At 39.3% G+C, this 22,512-nt stretch overlaps 1 protein-coding gene across 1 annotated transcript in view; it reads left to right on the forward strand.

Annotated features, from left to right (window-relative positions):
• IFT57 (intraflagellar transport 57) overlaps positions 1-22,512 on the forward strand; it is a 71,459-nt gene that overhangs the window by 26,798 nt on the left and 22,149 nt on the right. The window contains exon 6 of the mRNA XM_075542563.1: positions 11,918-12,040. Coding sequence (XP_075398678.1) covers positions 11,918-12,040 — 123 coding nt within the window. The remainder of the gene's footprint in view (positions 1-11,917; positions 12,041-22,512) is intronic.

The raw sequence follows: 22,512 nt of genomic DNA on the forward strand, positions 1-22,512 counted from the left end.
AATACATAGGTTAGAGTATATAAACTGTCCAAATATATGGTAACAGTAAAATATGAAGCAAAGCAAACTGAACAGCTGGTCACATGCTGATGGGCTCCCAGGCTGTCCATTTGGAGAAAGGGCTGGATTCCTCCTTTATACCTGAAAGTTCACATGGAGGTGATACACGTATTTTTTTCTTAGTCTTTGTTTTGTCTATAAATTTCTGAGAGCAGCAGGTGGATTTGAACTGCTGGCCTTTTGGTTAGCAGACAAGCTCTTTTTTATTTTAATTATTTATCACATTTTAATAAAACACGAATGTCAATAATTGTCATTAGATTAAAATACAGCATACTAAATATTTAACAGAGAAATGACATTTTCAAAAAGTATTCATTTGTTAACATTGAAAATAGGTATCTTTGATCCCTGTAATAAATTAAGCTTTCTTACTGCCATTGAGTCAATGCCAACTCATAGAGATCCTACAGGACAGGATCTAACTGCTCTTTTGAGTTTCTGAGATGGTAATTTCTTTGGGAGGGGAAAGCCTTTCTTTCTGAGGAGCAGCTTATGGTTTCAAACAGCTGAGCTTGTGCTTTGCCTCATCCAATGCATAACCACCTCACCACCAACACTCCTTTCCCTGTGACTGTGATTCTTTTTTTTTTAACAATTTATTAGGGGCTCATACAATTCTTATCACAGTTCATACATATACATACATCAATTGTATAAAGCACATCTGTACAGTCTTTGCCGTAATCATTTTTTCTCCTCTTTTCTTTTTTTACATTTTATTAGGGACTCATACAACTCTTATCACAATCCATACATATACATACATCAATTGTATAAAGCACATCCATACATTCCCTGCCCCAATCATTCTCAAGGCATTTGCTCTCCACTTAAGCCCCTTGCATCAGGTCCTCTTTTTTGTTCCCCTCCCTTCCCATTCCCCCCTCCCTCATGTGCCCTTGGTAATTTATACATCGTTATTTTGTCATATCTTGCCCTATACGGAGTCTCGCTTCCCCCCTTCTCTGCTGTCCCTCTCCCAGGGAAGAGGTCACATGTGGATCCTTGTAATCAGTTCCCCCTTTCCAACCCACTCACCCTCCACTCTCCCAGCATCGTCCCTCACACCCTTGGTCCTGAAGGTATCATCCACCCTGGATTCCCTGTACCTCCAGCCCTCATATGTACCAGTGTACAGCCTCTGTCCTATCCAGCCCTGCAAGGTAGAATTCGGATCATGGTAGTTGGGGGGAGGAAGCATCCAGGATCTGGGGGAAAGCTGTGTTCTTCATCGGTACTACCTCTCACCCTAATTAACCCATCTCCTCTCCTAAACCCCTCTATGAGGGGATCTCCATTGGCCGACACTTGGGCCTTGGATCTCCACTCTGCACTTCCCCCTTCATTTAATATGGTATATATATACATATACATATATACATATACACATATATACACATACATACACACACTTATATCTTTTTTTTTTTTGCATGATGCCTTATACCTGGTACCTTGGCACCTCGTGATCGCACCGGCCGGTGTGCTTCTTCCATGTGGGCTTTTTTGCTTCTGAGCTAGATGGCCGCTTGTTCACCTTCAAGCCTTTAAGACCCCAGACACTATCTCTTTTGATAGCCGGGCACCATCAGCTTTCTTCACCACATTTGCTTATGCACCCATTTGTCTTCAGCGATCCTATCATGGAGGTGTGCAGTCAATGATATGATTTTTTGTTCTTTGATGCCTGGTAACTGATCCCTTCGGGACCACTCGATCGCACAGACTGGTGTGTTCTTCCATGTGGACTTTGTTGCTTCTGAGCTAGATGGCCGCTTGTTTATCTTCAAGCCTTTAAGACCCCAGTCACTATCTCTTTTGATAGCCGGGCACCATCAGCTTTCTTCACCACATTTACTTGTTCACCCACTTTGGCTCCAGCCGTTGTGTCGGGAGAGTGAGCATCATAGAGTTCCAATTTAATAAAAGAAGGTATTCATGCATTGAGGGAGTGTTTGAGTAGAGGCCCAAGGTACTTCCGCCACCTTAATACTTGACCTATAAATATAGACACATAGATATATTTCCCCATCCTCCTATATATATTTGCATGTACATGTCTTTGTCTAGACCTCCATGAATGCCCTTTGACTCCTAGCTCTTTCCTCCATCTCCCTTGACTTTCCTCCTGCCCTACTACCATGCTTCGTCGCCACCTGGGCTAGAGTGTACCTCTTCTCTAAGCAACCTTACCCTTGATCATTTCCCACCAGGCCTGCCACTCCCCCTTCTCTATCATTTGGGGTCCCATGTTTTTCCCTTGTCCCTGGGTTTGTTAACACCACTTCCTTACCCCCCCTAGCCCCCCACCCCAAGTCCCCCCAGAACTGTCAGTCCCGTTGTTTTTCCTCCAGATAGTTTATCCAGCCTGTCCTATTCAGACAGACCTGTGGAGACACTAACATGCATGAAAACAAGACAGAGGAAAACAAAGCAACAGTATGCAACCAGACAACAAAACAACAAAAACAAACCACTGACAAAGAACAGAACAAAACAGTTCACAAGAGAAAAGCTTGTAGTTAGTTCAGGGATCGTTTGCTGGCCCTTAGGAGCGTTTTCCAGTCCAGTCTGTTGGGGCACCACGCTCTGGCCCGAAAGTCCATTTTCAGCATTCCCTGGGGACCTTGCCACTCCATTCCCTTGCTGTTCCGCTGCACTCCCCCAGTGATTTGCCTCGGTGTGGTGGGATCAGGTCAGGTGCAATTCCCACACTGTGAGCCGACCAGCTCTTAACTTGTTCATGCCACCAGGGCTCAGTGTAAATTACTGTAATCTAAGTAATAGTAAAGATGAGCATTGCTATATTAAGCAATAATGTTGAATGCTTAGTTCTCTTTCAGAAATAATTTTTTTATCTCTTTGGAGAAATAAATTGATTTTGTGTGAGTTTGGGGATTTTTTTAACTTAAAAAATATGAGAGCATAATATATGCAAATCTTGAGTTCACACAATAACTCAGGATAAGATTTGTTTTGATTAAGCTTGAAATTAAACTTAAAGAAAAACTTTATAAACCACATATATTTAAAGACAGAGAGTACTGCCTATCTACTACTTTTGATAGATTATAACCAGACTTACATTCAATCATTCAGAATAAATCAAAAGCTCTTTTTTCCATAGTATTATGCATTTTTTTTACCATAGGGATGTACTGTTCATTCCTTTAAAATGTAATTTAGAAAGAAAACAGTGAATCAAATTCGTGACTTATGGTTTTGTAATCATAAAGAAGGATCAATATGAAGGTTGATGGAACTTGAAAGATCTAATCTTTGTGCTTTTAATATGATATGCTTAAAAACATTGTATTTCAAGAAGGTATTTATCTTGGTGAAATAACTTGTATTTTTCCCTGTATGAAATTTTTCATTGATAGATAGGAAAAAAGAGGAGGACTAGATGTCCCTTGGAGAAACCTTGTTTAACTCATAGTAATACCTTGTGTATTATATTGAATACTTCTTTTCTTACCAACTTGCCCTATCTTGAGCAAAGAATTAAATGAAGAAGAATGCAAAAAAAAAAAGCCCTTATGTAACCAAAAGAGGTATTGTTTCTGCCTATAGAAATGTCTACGATGTCCTAGCCCACTCTCCTCCCAAGCTGTCACTTTTCTGTCTAAATTCTAATAAGCGTGGATAGCAATATGGTACTCACAGCAGCTTAGGAATTTTAGGAGTAGTACAAGCAGTCACATGAACAAACAGAAGTTGACCCTGGCATTTTGATAACATGAGGACATACAGACATTTTAAAAGCAGACATTAGAATGAAAAAAAAAAACCCACAACTCTGTGGTATCATTTAAGGAGCTCTGGTGGCATAGTGGTCCCTTGTTGGACTCCTAATCACAGGATGAGCAGTTCAAAGCCAATGGCTTCTCCTTGGGAGAAAGATAAAGTTTTCTACTCCTGTAAGCTGTTATTGTTTTGGAAACCCACAGAGCAGTTCTACCCTCCTCTTTAGGGTCGCTTCAGAATAGACAATGGCAATGATGTTGGTGTGGTTTTTGGTATCATTTAACTTTGGGTCAGTCATATCTTGCTTTCTTAGCCCTTAGGGAATCATTGTATTACAGAATAGTAAAAAGTAGTATTGGCAATCATGGCTTATAGATATCATGGAAAAATGTAGTTAATAAAAATGTTGGCATCAAGTATTATCCAGACTAGCAGTCTCCTTCCCATGAGATAGGGATTTTAGCTTCGTTATTGAAGACTCAAACATCTGCACTTATTCATGGTTCATTACTAGTGCAGTTTTACAATTTTCTGTCCTTCCCTTCCTTTCCCCTTCTTACTTTGAAATCTAGATTAGGTTCTGCTGGCCAAGTTCCCAGATAAATTTGTGATTTCTTTGTTCCTTCTGATTTGGGGTTCTCCATTCGTAAGAAATTGTCTTCTCATGTTTTCCTGAGCCTTGAGCCGTGTAGTCATATGTATTAACTTTACTCAACAAAGTCTTACTCCAGAAGCAGTCAGGGGAAGAATTCGAATCAAGCATACATACTACATGGCCCCTTTTCTACTTTTCTTCTCTTCTTTCATTCCAATGGGTAAGTTTCTTAACTGTGCCATTTGTTCAGCCTAACTTGAAACCTTGGGATCTGAAACATCCTACAGTACTAGACTTATACTGCTTTGAACATAGCAGAGTTGAAATTAGTTACAAGGTAACTCTGTTATCAGAAGTCATGGTCAACACTCGTCCATCTGGTATCTTATTTAATTTCTGTTCTTGCATGGAGTTTTTCAGTAATGGTTACACAGGATGTATTATGAATAGTATTACCTCTAAGAATTTGCTTCCCCCCTCCTTTAAAAAAATTGTGGGGGTGCTATTACAGGTGTTATAACTGTTCACAATTCAATTAGATCAATTGCTGCTGCCAACAGTTTCGAAACATCTTCTTCATGAACTCCTTGATATCAGCTCCCCTTTATCTGCTCTGTCCCCCACCCTACTCCTCAGGAACCCTTGTTTTTATGTTACTGAGTTACTGAGAGGTGAACAGCAGATAACCATGATGGTGGGGCAGGATGAAAGAAAAAAAAGAAGGAAGAAGAAAGTAAAAATTACAGAGATATGTTTATTTGACCATGTAAATATATATTTATATGTAAATGCGACAAGGAATTAGATGGACTTTGGGCCTCTACTCAAATCTGATCTCAGTACAAGAACGGTTTGTTCTAATATTTTGGCACTGTATGATACTCACCTTTCCAACACTATCACTGAAGACGAAATGGGTACATAAACAAGTGTGATGAAGAAAGCAGATGGTGCCCGGCTATTAAAAGACAAAGTGTCTGGGGTCTCAAAGGCTTAAAGTTAAACAAGCGGCCATCTAGCAGGAAAGCAACAAAGTCCCCTCCTTTTTTTTTTTTTTGACAGCTGAACAAATTTATTAAAAAAATGTTTATCCCTTCAGGACCAGTGATGAGAGTGCCGATGCCTGAAGGGTGGAGGGAAGGTGGGGTAAAAAAGGGGAACCGATTGCAAGGATCTACATATAACCTCCTCTGTTGGGGATGGACAACAGAAAAGTGGGTGCAGGGAGACATCAGACAGTGTAAGACATGACAAAATAATAATAATTTATAAATTATCAAGGGTTCATGAGGAAGAAAGGAGCAGGGAGCGAGGGGAAATATGAGGAGCTGATACCAAGGGTTCAAGCAGAAAGCAAATGTTTTGAGAATAATGAGGGCAACAAATGTACAAATGTGTTTGACATACAATGGATGGATGTATCGATTGTGATATGAGTTGTAAGCACCCCCAATAAAATTATTAATTAAAAAAAGAAGAAAAATTTTAGTCTTTCAAATTATCCTGTGTATGTGTCAAAAAGGTTCAACAGCACCATCCGATGTCTTTTTTTTCTTTCTTAATCATTTTATTGGTGGCTCATACAACTTTTATCACAATCTACACATCCATCCATGGTATCAAGCACATTTGTACATTTGTTGCCATCATCATTTTCAAAACATTTTCTTTCTATTTGAGCCCTTGGTGTCAGCTACTCATTTTTGCCCCTACCTCCCCTACCTTCTCGCCCTCCCTCATGAACCCTTGGTAATGCATAAATTATTATTTTTTCATGTCTTACGCTAATGAATGTCTCCCTTCACCCACTTTTCTACTGTCAGTCCCCCTGGGAGGGGGTTATGTGTCGATCATTGTGATCGGTTCCCCCTTTCTCCACCCACCTTCTCCTTACACTCCTGGTATCACTATTCTCACTGTTGGTCCTGAGGGGTTTATCTGTCCTAGATTCCCTGTGTTTCCAGCTCTTACCTGTCCATGTTGTGGTCTAGCTGGGTTTGTAAGGTAGAATTGGGGTCATGATGGTGGGGAAAGGAAGCATTAAAGAACTAGAGGAACGTTGTATGTTTTGTCTTCATCGGTGCTATACTGCACCCTGACTGACTCGTCTCTTCCTTGTGACCCTTCTGTAAGGGGATGTCCAGTTGTCTACAGATGGGCTTTGGGCCTCCACTCTGCCCTCCCCTCATTTACATGGATATGATTTTTTGTTCTGGGTCTTTGATGCCTGCTACCTGAACCCATTGACACCTCATGGTCACACAGACTGGTGTGCTTTTTCCATGTGGGCTTTGTTGCTTCTCATCTACCATGGCCACTTGTTTATCTTCAACCCTTTAAGATCCCACACACTATATCGTTTGATAGCCAGGCACCATCAGCTTTTTTCACCACATTTACTTATGCACCCATTTTGTCTTCAGTGATTGTGTTGGCCCTCCCTTTTTTGATGAATAACAATTCATTAAAAACTTGACCAATGCTCACATCCTATATTTTGTCACCAAATAACAGATTTTTAATATGTTAGTATTCATTTGTTAATGAGTCTGTCTCCCTCTGTTAGTATCTAGTTCATCATTCCCCCTGCTAAGCAGTGAGGGCCTACCTAGGTTCTCCAGAGTTAACAAGGGTGATGACATTTTGCAGGCGTTGTCAAGTGTCATAATCACACGTGACTCAGTGTGACCAGAACAGCTTTGCAGCACTGCACAGACCACCCAACATTTCAGAGGCTGTGGAGGGATTTGTCTACATTCACATGATCTACTTTGCTGAAATACTCACTCTTCTCACCATAACCCTGAACGCATAAAACACACAATATTCCTTAATGTATACAGAGTATTCGCCTATCACACAGTGTTATCTAGGAAGCGGGGCGGTAACTTAAAGGAGCAGAATTCTGAGCAAGCAATGGACACTGCGTGTTTGATTTTCTCAGTGACCTTGATGTTGAGCTGCCCAGGATGATGTGGACAGTTTCTTCAGTTCTTTCCCTGTCAGTCTTTGAATCACTTGCCATCTCATCCCTTGCTGCTTTGACCCAGGGCCATTGCTTAACCCAATCACTGCACTCAAGACCTTAATAATAGACTCTGCACAGTGCCTGGTCCTGACTCTACACGTTATAGGAACTTAACAAATGGCTTATTGGTTAAATTAATTAATTATAAATGAAACTTTGGATAGCCCGTGTCTTATTGAGCTTCTAATTATTTCTATAGCAGCAGTAGCTGGAAAATGCAATTTCCCAAGAGCTATGTTTTATCCCAGCTACTGTTGTTTTAGAGAGGGACTTTGTCATGATGATATAAAATTTTGATTAAATGGAAACAGCAGTTTATTTCCCTTGTACTAATAGCGCCACATAAAATAGCATTTGTTAAATGGATAAACAATTGCAGGGAAAGGTTTTCTCAAAGTGTTAGAACCAAAGCCAAAGGATAGAGTTCAAAGTGACTTGTAGTTCATATGTTGAACTTGCTCAGATGATGTTTCCAGCTACTAGGCATTGGGAAATTTGGAGTGAGGAACAAGATTATGAAATTTATGTGCCAGTAGACTAAGGTAATGCTGCTCTATGATGTGCAATCTCTTTTCACACACCCTTCCTCCCATGTATATTAGCTATGGTCAACGAGCAAATGCAAGATTTGAGCAGATACATTAAATCACTCCAGCACATTGGTAGTCAAAAGAGTCAGATCACGAACTAGTAAGGGTAAAGACAACCCACTTATGGACCCAGTGTAAAACAAATAGTAAATTACATACTGGGATTTTCTAATGAAGTGTTTAGTCTTCATTTAACCTTCTAATACTTAGATCAAGCTCTGGTTGAAATAAGGCCATTGCCGGTCCATTGCCTTTGTGAAAATTATGAAAGTGTCCCCTTTCTTGAGTGAAAATCTAAGTGAATCTATTCACATTGTAAGCATCCCTGCATTCAGGTCTCAAAAAAAAAAAAAAGTGGGAATGTACATGGGTACCCCTCTGGCCTTGTCTGATGATTCTGAACTTTTAAAAAGGCCTCTGGTGTGACACAAATGGTTTGCCTTCATCTGTTGAATGAAAAGTTGTCAGTTCAAACCCACCAGCAGCTTCACGAAGGAAAGTCCTGGGAGAAGTCAGCTAATAAAACTTCATGGAGCTCCTTTCTGTTTGGTTCTGCATAGCGTGACAATGAGTTGGAATTAACTCTATAGCAATAGGCTTGCTCACGGTTTTTTAAAGAAAGGAAAGAAGGAGAGGTTGAAATGAGAAGATAAATTTGGGGGAAACTGACTCTATAATCAGTAGCATCCAGTTTCAATTCATCCCAACAATGGCTTTATAAATTAAACACATCTTTTAATCAGTGCATCTACATCCAGTCAAGACTCCTAGAAAACTGCTGCTGAGAGGATGTGCCTCCTCCTTGGCTCAACCTGGCTGCCAGATACGAGTTCATACCCTGGAACCAGGAATCCTGTGTTGACCTTCATACACCCCCCCCACCCCCGTCCCAGATGTTAGGAATCACACACTCATGAGAGAGAATGTTCCCATTGCTACCACACATGGTCTCACAATGTTACAAGTCTGCTTTGTGCATGATGCTTCCTCCACGCCTACCTCCAGCTATGTGCTTCCCTGGACTCAATTTATATACAAAGTATACAGTATTCCACTGATGACATTAAACAGTAGCAATGTGTTTATATTTAAATGAACACTAACGTTGAGCTTTTGTCAAATTTTGTCATCTAGTTTCCACATTTTACTGTCCCTAAAAAAAATGAATGCCTGTACGTCTTTATACTTCTGGTTTCTAAATGGAATCTAACTGAATATCTCAAGCCACATATTATAAAAGGTAAACGCATGTATTTAGTTATTAATCATCCAATAGCGAGGGTAGAAATATACTGCCTCCTGAATTTCTGACAAAAAGCAGAAAATACACCTTTTAAGACCCTAAGTCTATTCAGAACTTGCTGAGCTGAAAGGTTGGAGAGGCTTTCAAATGTAAGCAGCGCCATGTTTCAGTCTGGGGTGAGCTGTAATCTAAGGAGCCCATCCTATGTTCCAACCTAAATTTAAACCTCCCTCAATTTCAGATGAATCTCTTACTTGGTGTTGGATTGGATCAGAATGAGCCTTTCATTTAGGAAGTATGTTTTAGTGACAGAAATTTGCATTGAAGATGTGATTCACCATGAGGTTGTCTTTTATTTTTAAATTTTATTTTAAATTTTGTATTATATAAAATGTCATACACCCACAAAATGAGGGAGAATAAGGTAATAATAAACCGTTATGCAACATTATCTGGCTTGAATAGTTATGACCATTTTATCATTTTTCTTTCTCATAATATTTTATACTAAATCCCAAATGCCAGGCTAAGTAACCAATAGCTTTAAAATACTTTTCTATAGTCATACTACTATCACACTTATAAAGTTAATAACAATATATAATAATTCTTTATTATCATCTAATACTCTTCCGCATTCAAATTTTCCTGTCTCAAAGCATCTATATTTGTTCAAACTAGAATCCATATATCAAAGGATCTTCAAAATGTTCATGAAAAAATTGAAGTAAATATATTGGAATCTTTTGAGATCATGAATTTTTGAAGGACCCTTGGTCCATACACTAAAATTGCTTCTTTATTTTCCCTCAGTCTCTTTTTCCTACAGCAATAAATGTAAAGTTTAACAGAAAAATTGCTACCAACATTCTAGGCAGTACAAAACAAAATCCTGCTATCGAGTCAATTCTTACTCATAGCTACCCTATAGGACAAAATTGAGCGGCCTCTGTGGGTTTCCAAGTCTGTACCTCTGTGGGAGTAGAAAGCCTCCTCCTTCCCCCTAGGGGTGACTGCTGGTTCTGAACTGCTGGCCTTGTGGTTAGCAGCCCAATGAGTAACCCACTAGGCTACCAGGGATCCTTTAGTACCTCAGGCATCATCTTTAAATCATTAATTTGTACATTCTAAATCCATAGATGCTTATACCTGATGTGGCAGGGGGTTTGTGGGGTGGGTGGGGGGAGTTCTTTGTTTGATTCAGAAACAGTCACGAATTGACTTTTGCACTCATGGGTTGAAACCCAGTACAGAAGTCTTCCCTCCATCCTATTTGAGTTCCAGTAGAGCTATATTAAGTCACTTTTCAAAGATGTGCTACAGTGTGACACAAAGGAAATATGTTAATTATTAATACACAATTTTGAAAGAAGCAATCCTTTGCTCCTTAGATTTTATTGTTTCCTTTCTCTGATTTTGGGTTTGCATTTCAGTGTAGTAAATTCAAGCTAACACTGTATTCTTAGTAAACATGTCTGAGTGTCTGATCTCTGTTGTTGCCAATTAACATAGCCAGGTGATTTGCGCACTTGATATTTCCATTGAGCTCAATCTCATACCTCACAATGAAGAGTCGAATCATTGGTTTTCAACTTTTGAAATAATTTATTTTGCTCTTCTTCTGTGCTGGAGCTTTCTTTTCTCTCAACATGAGTGTGGTAGTGGTGATGTTAGGTGTCGTCATGTTGATTACAACTCAGGCAAACCTACATACAACAGAACAAAACACCGCCCAGTCCTGCGCCATCCTCACACAGTTGTTCTTGTGTTTGAGCCTATTATTACAAGCACACTATCAATCGGCCTCATGGAGGGTCTTCCTCTTTTTCACTGCCCACTACTTTACCAAACATGATGTCCTCCAGGGACTGGTCTCTGCTGACAGTATGACAGCATTTATGTAAGACAAAGTCTTACCATCTTTGCCTCTAAGGAGCACGGTGGCCGTACTTCCCCTTGTACAGATCAGTTTGTCCTTTTAGCAGTCCGTGGGATTTTCAGTATTCTTTGCCAGCATCATAATTCAAATGCATAGATTCTTCTTTGGTCTTCCTTATACAGTCTCCATCTTTCACATACATGCAAGGCAATTGAAAATACCATGGCTTGGGTCGGGTGCACTTTAGTCCACAAAATAATACCCTTGCTTTTGGACATTTTTAAAGGGGTCTCGTGTACCGGATTTAACCAGTGCAATGCATCCTGTGATCTCTCAACTCCAGCTTCCATAGCATTGATTGATTGTGGACCCAACTAAGAGAAAATCCTTGACAACTTCACCCTTTCCTCCACTTATCCCGATGTTGCCTGTTGGTCCAGTTGTGAGGAGTTTGGTTTTCTTATAATCTGTACTGAAGGCTGACGTTCTTGAACCTCATCAGCAAGGGTTTCAAGTCCTGCTCACGTTCAGCAAGCAAGCTTGTGTGTCACCTGTATTATCACAAGGTTGTTAATAAGCCTCCTTCCAATCCTGATGCCTCTTCATATAATCAACGCTGATAGGAGGACAGAAAAGAGTTTGCACTGCCACTGTAATTTTAACACTACCGAGCTTGATTTAAACTGCTCGGTGCTGCTAAAATGCTTCCTTTTTTTTTTTTTACCATTTCTTTTTATAAATTCTCAATCTTGTGATATCTTTCCTTTCTTAGGATACGAACGAGTCTGCCAAACAAGAAGATATTTTGGAATCCACAACAGATGCTGCGGAATGGAGTCTAGAAGTGGAACGTGTACTACCACAACTGAAAGTCACGGTCAGGACTGACAATAAGGTACACATGGGACTTTATGTTTCGGAGAACATTTTATAAGGCAGTTTTAGGTAAGGAGTAGACTTGACTACATGATCTATGTAGGGCTGTGGGATTCAGTGTCCAGCATTTTGTTTTAATAAGATTTGACAAACTGTTGCCAAATGAATCCAAAAGCAAGGAGCAGATTTTTAAAATAATGATTTCGAATATATCATGTTTTCTTGAAATTAAGGCATGAGAACAGAAATGTATCTTCTTGGAAATCATATTTTCGTTGAGGTGATGATTGAATGACATTGGAGTTCTGTAATTAATACCAACTGATCCAGGTGAAAGGATGGCTTGAATTCTTCTGGATGGCAAAACAAAAGATACCTGGGAATTGCTGTAGAATATCTTATTAAAACTATGTGTGAAAGTAACATAAGAATATAACAGCAGAACCTTATGTAACAAAATTAAGTGATTAAAGCAGATGAACTCAGTCATGTTTCTGCTTTCATTTTGTGTTCACTTTCTTTAAAAATGCCTTTCGGAAAAGCTAAGCAGCGACTAGACAGTGTTTTTCTTGTGAATGTTCTAATAACCCCCACTACACGAGGGACTAAAAAGGTAGCTAGGTAAAAAACTAAACAATTTCTTTCATTGTCACCCTTGGAGGCTGGGGATAAGTGCCAACATCGTGGAACAAGGCTGTAGGAAAGCCGTTCCTCTGGAAAGCCAGGTTAGTCTTGTGTAAACCCCCCAAAAGAAGCCCGAGAAGAGGACCTTTTGCAGAGTACCTGAGAAGCGAATTCTTTCTTGGAACGTCTGCATTTTGACTTCAATTACCATAGTCCAGAGAAAATAAAAAGCGTTGTAGATGGCTAGGGCAGTTCCACACTCTACCCAAGATGCAAGAATCTTACTTGTCTCTGAGCAGTGGTGAAACAAACTTTATTCAAGGTAAGTGGACAAGCCCTGCAGCCTCAAAAGGACGACATCTACTATTCATTGACCTTGGCTGACATCTTTGTTTTCATATCTTCTATGTAAACGATATGAGATGGCTTCAAAAACTCCCTGGGAAAAAAACCAGTATGTTTTATTTCCTTTTTTTCCACCAATATTTTTGAGTTTTTATTTTATTTTTTATTTCCATTTTCTTTTTTATCAAAATTTATTATTAAGTGGGAGTTAAAACACATACCACATCATTCCATAGTTCAATCACGTCAAGCAGAATTGTACAATTGGTACCACATTCAGTTTCCAAACCTGCTTTTCTTCCTGGACTCCCTGACATCATCTCCCTTTTACCACTCCACCATCACCACCACTGTACCCCACCACTACCCCCCAAACCCTTATTCTACTTCCTGCCCCTATAAATTCATCAGTCCTGGGTTTTATCTCCCAAAACACAAAAAACATACAACACAGCTTCCCCCACTTTTAAAGCCCCCTTTGTATATTACTAATACTTTCTTTTTCACTAATTAAATCTTTTCTGTGAGAAGTCTTAGCTTGTGAAACTGCAGTTTATTCTTTGGCCTCATCAGAACAGATTATCTTCATAAAAATTAAAAATCAATATGACTGTGATTCTAGTTAGAATGGCATGTCAAAATAATCATACATATGGGTACTTTTACAAGCCCCTCTTAATCCCATGAGGAAGCAAGTTTCATCCGCTAGCTTTCCGTCTAAGTAAACTCTTGAATCAAACATCTCAATTAGTCCTAACGGGGCCACAGGAGATTTTTTTTTAAGACATCATTGATTTCCACAATATAGAAATAACCTGATAAAGAAAGACAGAATATAAACTTAACTGCTAAAACATGTGGTCTTAACAAAATTAAATGAAGGCCAAATTCGAATACAGACCAATATTACAATGATTGCGATACCAATTCCAAGGAGAATTGACATCCCCCTGATTTAAGGATTGAACTAGTTGAAAGATGGATGTACACCCTGTATTACCAGTGCTGATTTTATGAGAATTTACTGTACTAAGGATATGATACGATCAAGTTTTAGGCAGCATCTCACAGTGTTATCTCAAGATGCCATTCTTTTTCATTGTGTTTTTGCATTTTTAAAGAATAATTCATATCATGTTACATTTAGATTTTTAGCAGGTAAACTGACCTGTAGTCATACTGACTATTGTTTCAGAATTTCTCTCTCAATTTTTGGGTGTTTGTTTCCAGTATTACTAACAGATCTGAAGTGAAAGCATATCAAAAATACAATTTTAGACTCAACTCTTTATTCACCTTATTTAATGATAGTAGAATTATATGTTGGCTAATGAATAGAAATCTGTACAATGACTCAGAACTGGCATGGCCTGGCTATACGTGAGGGATCTTCTCACAGACTCATCGGTCCTCTTCCACCAGAAGGAGTTGACTCCAGAATCACAGTCGATACCATTCTTCCTCAGCTCCTGACTCATCATCAACACAAAATCTCTCCCTCACTCCTGCTAAGACCACCTCCCACTTCACACAGCCTTTTTGATTTAGGAAGTTTAGAGAGCTTACCTTGTGCTTGAGGAGGGAAAATTTGTTTTATGGTCACCATGTTTCCTGGTCACTATGTGGGTGGTTTTTCATGTAGCAGGAGTGTGAGGGGTAAGTAAAAATGACCTCCATTGTTTGAATCCATTATACATTTCTTCTAGGTTGCTTTTGTCACTGTAAATAAGTTGCACATTAATTTGGCACTGAATCAAATATTTTTTATAATTTTTGTACATATTGAGTTTTCCCAAAAACTTTTTAACACAGAATTTTTTTAAAAAGTAAATCTCCCTTTCTTTTATTTTTGCATGTTATAGTATATACTTGAGATCCTGTCGGGACTTTGAACTGGTTCTTTGTGGTTCAGTCATGACAAATGAAGTAAACCACGGGGCAGATGCAAATTTGTAAAATGTAGGAACATGGAATGATAATTAGAACAGGAAAAAATTATAGATGAGTTCCCCGATAAAACTTGAGTCTTCATCTTAAAACCCGGGCAGCATGCGTATCACAGCAATCGAATCTCTTGACCAGTAAAACCGGAAAGAGCAGTGTCCCCTCCAAGAGGAAGGGTGACCCCCCTGCTTGGAATCCATGTCATTCCCTGAAGTCCTGACAACGCTCTGCCCTCCCCCATCGACTCCGCTGAGTTGCTCACACCAGGACTTCCACCTGAATTTTTCTTATTCCAGACACTATTTTACTTTACCCACATTTCAAAAATTTGAATCTGTCCCAAATTTGCTTTGTTGGTCATAAATGAAACAGTTCCAGCCAGTGCAAAGCCCTGCAGACTGTCACTTTTATCTTTGAATACTCACCACAGTGTTGCCATCATGTTTTTATTGTGAGCCTAGCTGCTTCCTTCCAAAAAGGAAGAACACACTCAGTGTGTCTCTGAAATTGAAAAAAAAAAAAAACTCAAAAAAAAATTCAAGCCCTAAGTTACTACATGGAAAGGCTATAATGTGGAATAAAATACGGAATGATGTAGGAAGCCTCAAAAGAAGGTGCAATAAATACACGGAGTCACTGTAAGAAAAAGGAATGGTCGGCGCTCAGCCATTACAAGAGGTAGCATGTGAGCAGGAGCCAAGGGTGCTGAAGGCAGAAGTCTAAGCTGCACTGAAAACACCAGCCAAAAGCAAGGCTCCAGGAATTGACAGAATGGCAACGGAAACATTTCAACAAGATGATAAAGCACGGGAAACACACACTTGTCTATGCCAGGAAATTTGGAAAACAACTGTTTGGCCAACTGACTGGAAGAGATCCATATTTGTGCCTATTCTGTTTAGTCATACACAAATACAGAACGATATCATTTATTTCACGTACAAGTAAAATTTTGCTGACCATCATCCAACAACAGTTGCAGTAGTTCATTGACAGGGAACTGCCAGAGATTCAGGCTGGACTCAGAAGAACGATGTGGGACAAGGGATGTCATTGCTGATTTTAGATGGGTCTTGGTTGAAAGTAGAGAATCCCAGAACAGTGTTTACTTGTGTTTCATTAGCTATGCCAAGGCATCTGACTGTGTGGATGATAGCAAACTATGGATAGCCTTGAGAAGAATGGGATTGCCAAATACTTTACTGTGCTCCTTTGGAGCTCATACATGGACAAATGGAAAAGGGGGAAACTGCATGGTTTCACATCAGGAATGGTGTGTGTCATGGCTGTTTCCTCTCACGTACTTATTCAGTCTGTATGCTGAGAAAATGCTCAGAGAAGCTGGACCGTATGAAGAAGATTGGGGCATCCGGATTGGAGGAGGGTTTAGTAACAACCTGAGGTACGCAGATGGCCCAACCCTTCTTGCTGAAAGTGAGGAGGACTTGAAGCACTTACAAATGAAGATCAAGAACTGCAGCCTTCATTGTGGACTACAACTCAATGTAAACGAACGAAATTCCTCACAACTGGACCAATAGGTGACATCATGATCAATTGAGAAAAGGTTGAAATTGTCAAGGATTTTGTCTTGATTGGATCCACAATCAATGATCATGGAAGCAGCAGTCAAGAGAAGAAAGGATGCATTGTAGTGAGCATTCTGCTACACAAAACCTCTTTAACATGCTTAAAAGCAAGGGTATTACTTTGAGGAGTTAAGTTGCACCTGACCCAAGCCATGATGTTTTCCAAGTATCTCATATGCATGTGAAAGTTGGACATAGAATAAAGAAGACTGAAGAAAAATTGATGCATTCTGAACAATGTTGTCGATGGCGAATATTGAGCATCACGTTGACTTCCAAATGAACAAACATCTTTCTTGGAAGCAGTACGGCCAGAATGCCCCTTAGAGGCAAGGGTGGTGACCTTGTCTTATGTACTTTGGACATGTTATCAAGAGAGACCAGCCCCTGGAGACGGACACCATGCTTGGTAACGTTGGTCGGGAGGGGGCTGGGGTGCAGGGCAGGCAGTGAAAAGAGGGAGGCCCTCGACTAGTTGGATTGGCACAGTGGGTGTAGCCATGAGCTTAAGCGTAATAATTGTGAAGGTGGTGCAGGCCTGGGTGATGGTTTCACTCTGTTGGACGTAAGGTCACTCTGAGTTGGAACCGACTGGACAGCCCCTCACAATACCCACAACAGCTTCTTCCTGTTGTCTAACACCACTTGCTATTGTTGCTGGTTCTCACCGAATGGAAATTGATTTTAATATTAGCTTAAACAAAATACAACTAAGAAAATAAGTATGTCAATAAAAATGCAAATAATATGTTCCATAGCTAAAATATAAAATATTTTATTCTATAATGATTTGAATGGACGATGTTAGTATTTTCCTTTTTTAGTGTTGCTTATAGAACATACTCCTGGTGATTACCTAAAGGGTAATTTATACTCAGTTACCAATTTGAGTCTGCCCTGATTTATTTATAACAATGAATCTAAAGACATAATTCTTAGTTCTGTTATGAGTCAATAAATTGAGCCAAATCCTAGATCCCTCAGCTCTAGTGAGTTACCCCAGTTATAAGCAAGTAGTGGTCAGCTGTGTTGGAGGGAGGCCCGAGGACGCTGAAACATCGTTTGAGGACACCTAGACATGGGGTCACCTAGCATGGAGCTCTGTGTCTTCTGCTTGTGGAAGTCTTCCTTCCTTCTTTTTCTTACCCCTCCCTCGCCTGTCATCTTGCTTGGTGTGTTCTGTTGCTCCCCCCTTGTTAATATTCTTTAAACACGTGAGTGATGCCTCACAAATGTTACATCACCGCTCTAGTGGAATACAGCTCAATTACAGCGAGTATCTGTGAATATACTTAGATTCGATTTACATCTGTGACTAGTCAAGAATCATCCCAACTTCTGAGTCTTATTAAACTTTCGTTTTACCTATAAAAATTATACTAAAACAGTTTTTTCCAGAGGAAGGAAGTATGGATTCCACTGTAAATTAGAAGCCAGTGATCGTATGTGCAGTCTCATTGTCAGTTCATGATTTATTGAGCTAAGCTTTAAAGAATGTAATATAAAAATAAGCGAGTCCTGGTGTTGCAGTGGGTTAAGCACCAGATAGCTATTGGAAAAGTCAACAGTTCAACCTCACTAGTCCCTGTTCTAGGAGGAAGATGAGGCGTCCTGCTCCCATAAAGATTTATAGTCTCACAAACCCTGCATGAGGTTGCTATGGGTTGGAATCAGTGTGTGTGTGTCCCCTACACCAACTCTATTGCCAGAGAGTTAATTCCAACTCTTTACCCTATACAAGGTTTCCAAAACAATAAATCTGTGTTAGTACAGATAGATTTATTGTTCTCTCACAGATGCAGGTTTAACTGCTGACCTTAAAAGTAGCTGTCTAACTGTTAACGCACAGCCTTATTAAAGACCCTTATATATTCTGTATGTGCATATTAATTTTAAATGAATCATTACATGTTTTCTTGAATAATAGTTAAAACAGCTGCTAGAAAATTCTTCAGGGCCCATGTTTCTGGGAAAATGAGAAATGTGGATGCATATGCATACAGATTCCCACTTTCTGTTTCTTGTTAATTTTTCATCTATAAATAAGTACTTAATGCTGTTCCTTGAGGAGAATTTCTCTATCTTCTTAAGTTTCCTGTTTGTTATTAAAAGCAAGTCTTTATTTGGCTTAATTCATTGAGCCAAAGGAAGACTTCCTTTCACAATGATCAATCTTACTCATCTATATTGTAAGAATGACATTTTTTTCAGACCAAGGACTTTTCACCACAGTTGAGACCAAGACTTCATTAATAATATTTATTCCTGTTTCTCACAAATAAGGAAGAGCAGAAAGTGTGAAATCAATTTTTAACTAAATCTTACAGTCCCTTTTCTTCAATTATGCAGTTATTATTTCTAAAAGATTATACATTATAATGATTTAATATAAAGTATTTAATGCATTGAACAAATGTTCTAACATGCTTTAATGCCCTGTAGATAGTATAATTAAAATTTTGATTAATGACTTAAATAGAATTTTTTTCAAATTATAATTAAATGTTTCCTGCTTTGTTGTTTTAAAAGATGGTTTGTTGGCTACCCCCTTTATTCCACCAAAAATGTTTCTAGTAATTATGTAAATCTTCAGGTTCATTACAAGGAATTTAGATAAAGAGATTATTTTTTAAGGCTTTGAAAGTACTATAGAATGCGTTTCTAATTATTTCAAACCTTTGATTCACTGTAGTGCTTTTTATAAAATCCTTTTCCGTTCTTCTTCGGTATCTGGGTACAGTTTTAAAAAGAACCATAAAATAGAATTTAACTCCAAGCAGTTGGATTTTGTTGTAACCTAAATAAACTACACAGGTGTTGCCTCGGGTGATTCACAGCAGGGAAGCTTTGGGAAGGAGTGCCTGTGCTAAGGGTGGGACCATTGCAATTGTCTTGAGCCCTTGGGCTCCCTGGTCTCTGTGACACTAACACCCCAAAGGCAGGAGAGAGACCTTCAGTGCTCTGCAGGTGGAATCCCATTTAAATGAACCTGGGGGGCTGGGGGTGGGACCTCAGGATTGCTATATTAGATCTAAGTCTTTTCAAATTGGCAGCCAAATCCTGCAGAAAAAGTACAATAGACTCTCTCTTGTTACTATTGTAGACAATCTGCATTGGGAAACAGTAGAGAACCTGGTCTTTTTCTCATCCCCAATCTGCTATCACCGTGTTTGAATACAGTGTAAGTTAGTGTTAATACAAATTCGCTTTTCTGACATGCATGCATGTCTGAAGTATTTAGATATTGATATATTTTGGGACAGAAAGTATTTCTTCCCCCCCCCCCCGCCCCTTGGTCTGAAATAGAATAGGACAATTGCATTCATGAACAAAAGGAGACATTGTATTTTGTGGGCTGCGATACAGGATATTTTATGTTTATAAACAGGTCATTAAAATGGGATTCTACCTGCCATTTGAATGATGGAGAGACTGAATTTATACTTCCTGTAGATCTCCTTGTAAATAGGCCTTCTGTTGAGATACACTCACATAATTAGAGAAAAATAAGGCACCAATTTTTTATTTTAAGCCAGCTTTTACAAGTACCAGTAACAAATGTAAATACAGGTGGCAATAAGTCTCCATGAGGCTCCATGCAGGAGTAATAGCTCCAATTACTGTCACAAATGTTTCTAATTGTATCTATTGCTGCCAGACAATAAATGCTTTTTAATATAGTAAGGCCATAAATGTACATGCTGCTGTTGTTTAAACAAAATACAATTTTCAGCAAATTTACCCTTGAAACACCTGCTATAATCAAAAGGAGGTGAATGCTATCAAAATAGACTACCTTCATTAACTAGATGCACACATTTTTTTAGAGCATCCTGGATGCTTACTCAACTGCCACATTGTCTCAAAGAATAAATGGAAATATTCACTGATGGGAGTGTAAACTAGATTTTAGATGCACGCTTTCTTCAAAAGACTACAAAACGATATTATTTCTGGTCTGTATAGTTTTAAAGTATAGTGGGTGTTTTTTTTTTTTCACTTAAATTTTCTTTTGCAAGGTCAGCTTTTTGTTTCAGGTGAGTCATAGACCGATATGAGGGTTACAGGAATAATACCGTAGTTAGACATATACACGTGCATGTAAAAACTGAAGAGTCAAAGAAAATCTCAGCCATCCTTAAGTAACCAGAAAATGTTTTTTACTAGTTTCTGTCACAGTCTTGCTGAACATTCAGGATGTTTATGTTTAAAGATAGTTGATGATGCCTTCCCGAATATTTACCCTGTGTGATGAATGTTTCAGCCGATACAGGGAAAGGTTCCATTTATCACAAGTTGAAATAGGAGAACAAGTGTTTTCCTTTACAGATTAGCATCAGCTATAGCCCGAGAACATCAGAGTGGTAGCACATGTTAAGGAAATAGCCAATGAAAGGCTTCAATGCTAGGTAAATACTACAAAGGAAAGGCGTCAATGTCCCACTTCAAATACCTCAGATAGATTGTGCTTGAGAACAGTGAATTAATACATATTGATCGTAATTAAAATTCCTGTGACTGTCTAAATCAGTGGTTCTCAACCGTCCTAATACCTCAACCATAAAATTATTTTGGTTGTTACTTCATCACTGTAACTTTGCTACTGTTATGAATTGGGCGATCCCTGTGAAAAGATTCCACCCCCAAAGTGGTTGGACCCACAGGTTGAGAACCACTGGTCTAAAGAGTTCTTCACGATGGCACCAACAAAGACCATAGGCGCCACAGACAGCAACCCTGCCCGTTCCTGCCCTAGCCTTACGATGGCTGCGCTGTTTAAGTCCATTGCTGCAGCCTCTGGGTCAGTCCATGTCATGGAGGGTCTTTCTCAGTTTACCCAGTGTGAAACAGAAGCATGAGGCCCTTCTCCAGGGACTGGTCCCTCCTGAGAACTTGCTCAGGGTACATGCAATGATGCTTCCCAACACTCACTTCTATCTAGATCAGCGGTTCTCTACCTGTGGGTCGCAACCCCTTTGGGAGTCGAAGGACCCTTTCGCAGGGATCGCCCTATTCATGACAGCAGCAAAATGACAGTGATAAAGTAGCAACGAAAATAATTTGAAGGGTCACGGCATTCGGAAGGTTGAGAACCACTGCTCTAGATAGTATTCTGCTTGCACTTCTTCCAGTCAGAGGTGCCCCTCTTTTGGCAGTTCATGATATATGCAGTGTTTTTTGCCAGCACCGTAATTCAAATGTGTCAATCATCTTTGATCTTCCTCTTTATTATTCAGATTCCAATTACATGAGGTAATTAAAAATATTAAACCTTGGTCTAAGCATACATCAGTTCTCAAAGTAACACCTTTGTTTTGTTTTAACACTTTATTGGGTTTTTTCTGTTAATGTTTTAAATAGATTATTATTGCTTATGTCTGATGGCTCTTAGCTAAAAGCAGAGAATACCAAAAAGATGTTTCCTTGTGTTATATTAACTATGCCATGGCATTCGACTGTGTGGATCATAACAAACTGTGGATAGTTTTGAGAATGGGAATTCCAGAACACTTCATTGTATTCGAATGGAACTTGTACATAAATCCAGTCAATTGTGCGAACAGACTTGGGAAAGCTGCCTGGTGTAAAATCAGGAAAGCTGTGTGCCAGGGCTGTCTCCTTTCACCATAATTATTCAGTCTGTACGCTGACGTGTCATCAGAGAAGCCTGATCCTATGAAGAAAACAGTGACATCAGGATTGGGGGAAGGCTTATTAATAGCCTACAACATGCAGATGACCCAGCCTTGTTTTCAGAAAGTGAGGAAGACTTGACGCTCTTACTAATGAAGATCAAGAATTGCAGCCTTCAGCGTGGATTACAATTCAATGTCAAGAAAATGAAAATCCTTACAACTGGTCCAGTGGGTATCATCATGGTAAATGGAGAAAAAGGATTTTACCTTGCTTGGATCTACAACCCATGGTCATGGAAGCAGCAGTCAGGAGATCAAAAGATGAGTTACCTTAGGCGACTCTGCTGCACAGG

The sequence above is a fragment of the Tenrec ecaudatus genome, chromosome 2 (genome assembly GCF_050624435.1).
Source record: "Tenrec ecaudatus isolate mTenEca1 chromosome 2, mTenEca1.hap1, whole genome shotgun sequence".
Taxonomy (NCBI): Eukaryota; Metazoa; Chordata; class Mammalia; order Afrosoricida; family Tenrecidae; genus Tenrec; species Tenrec ecaudatus.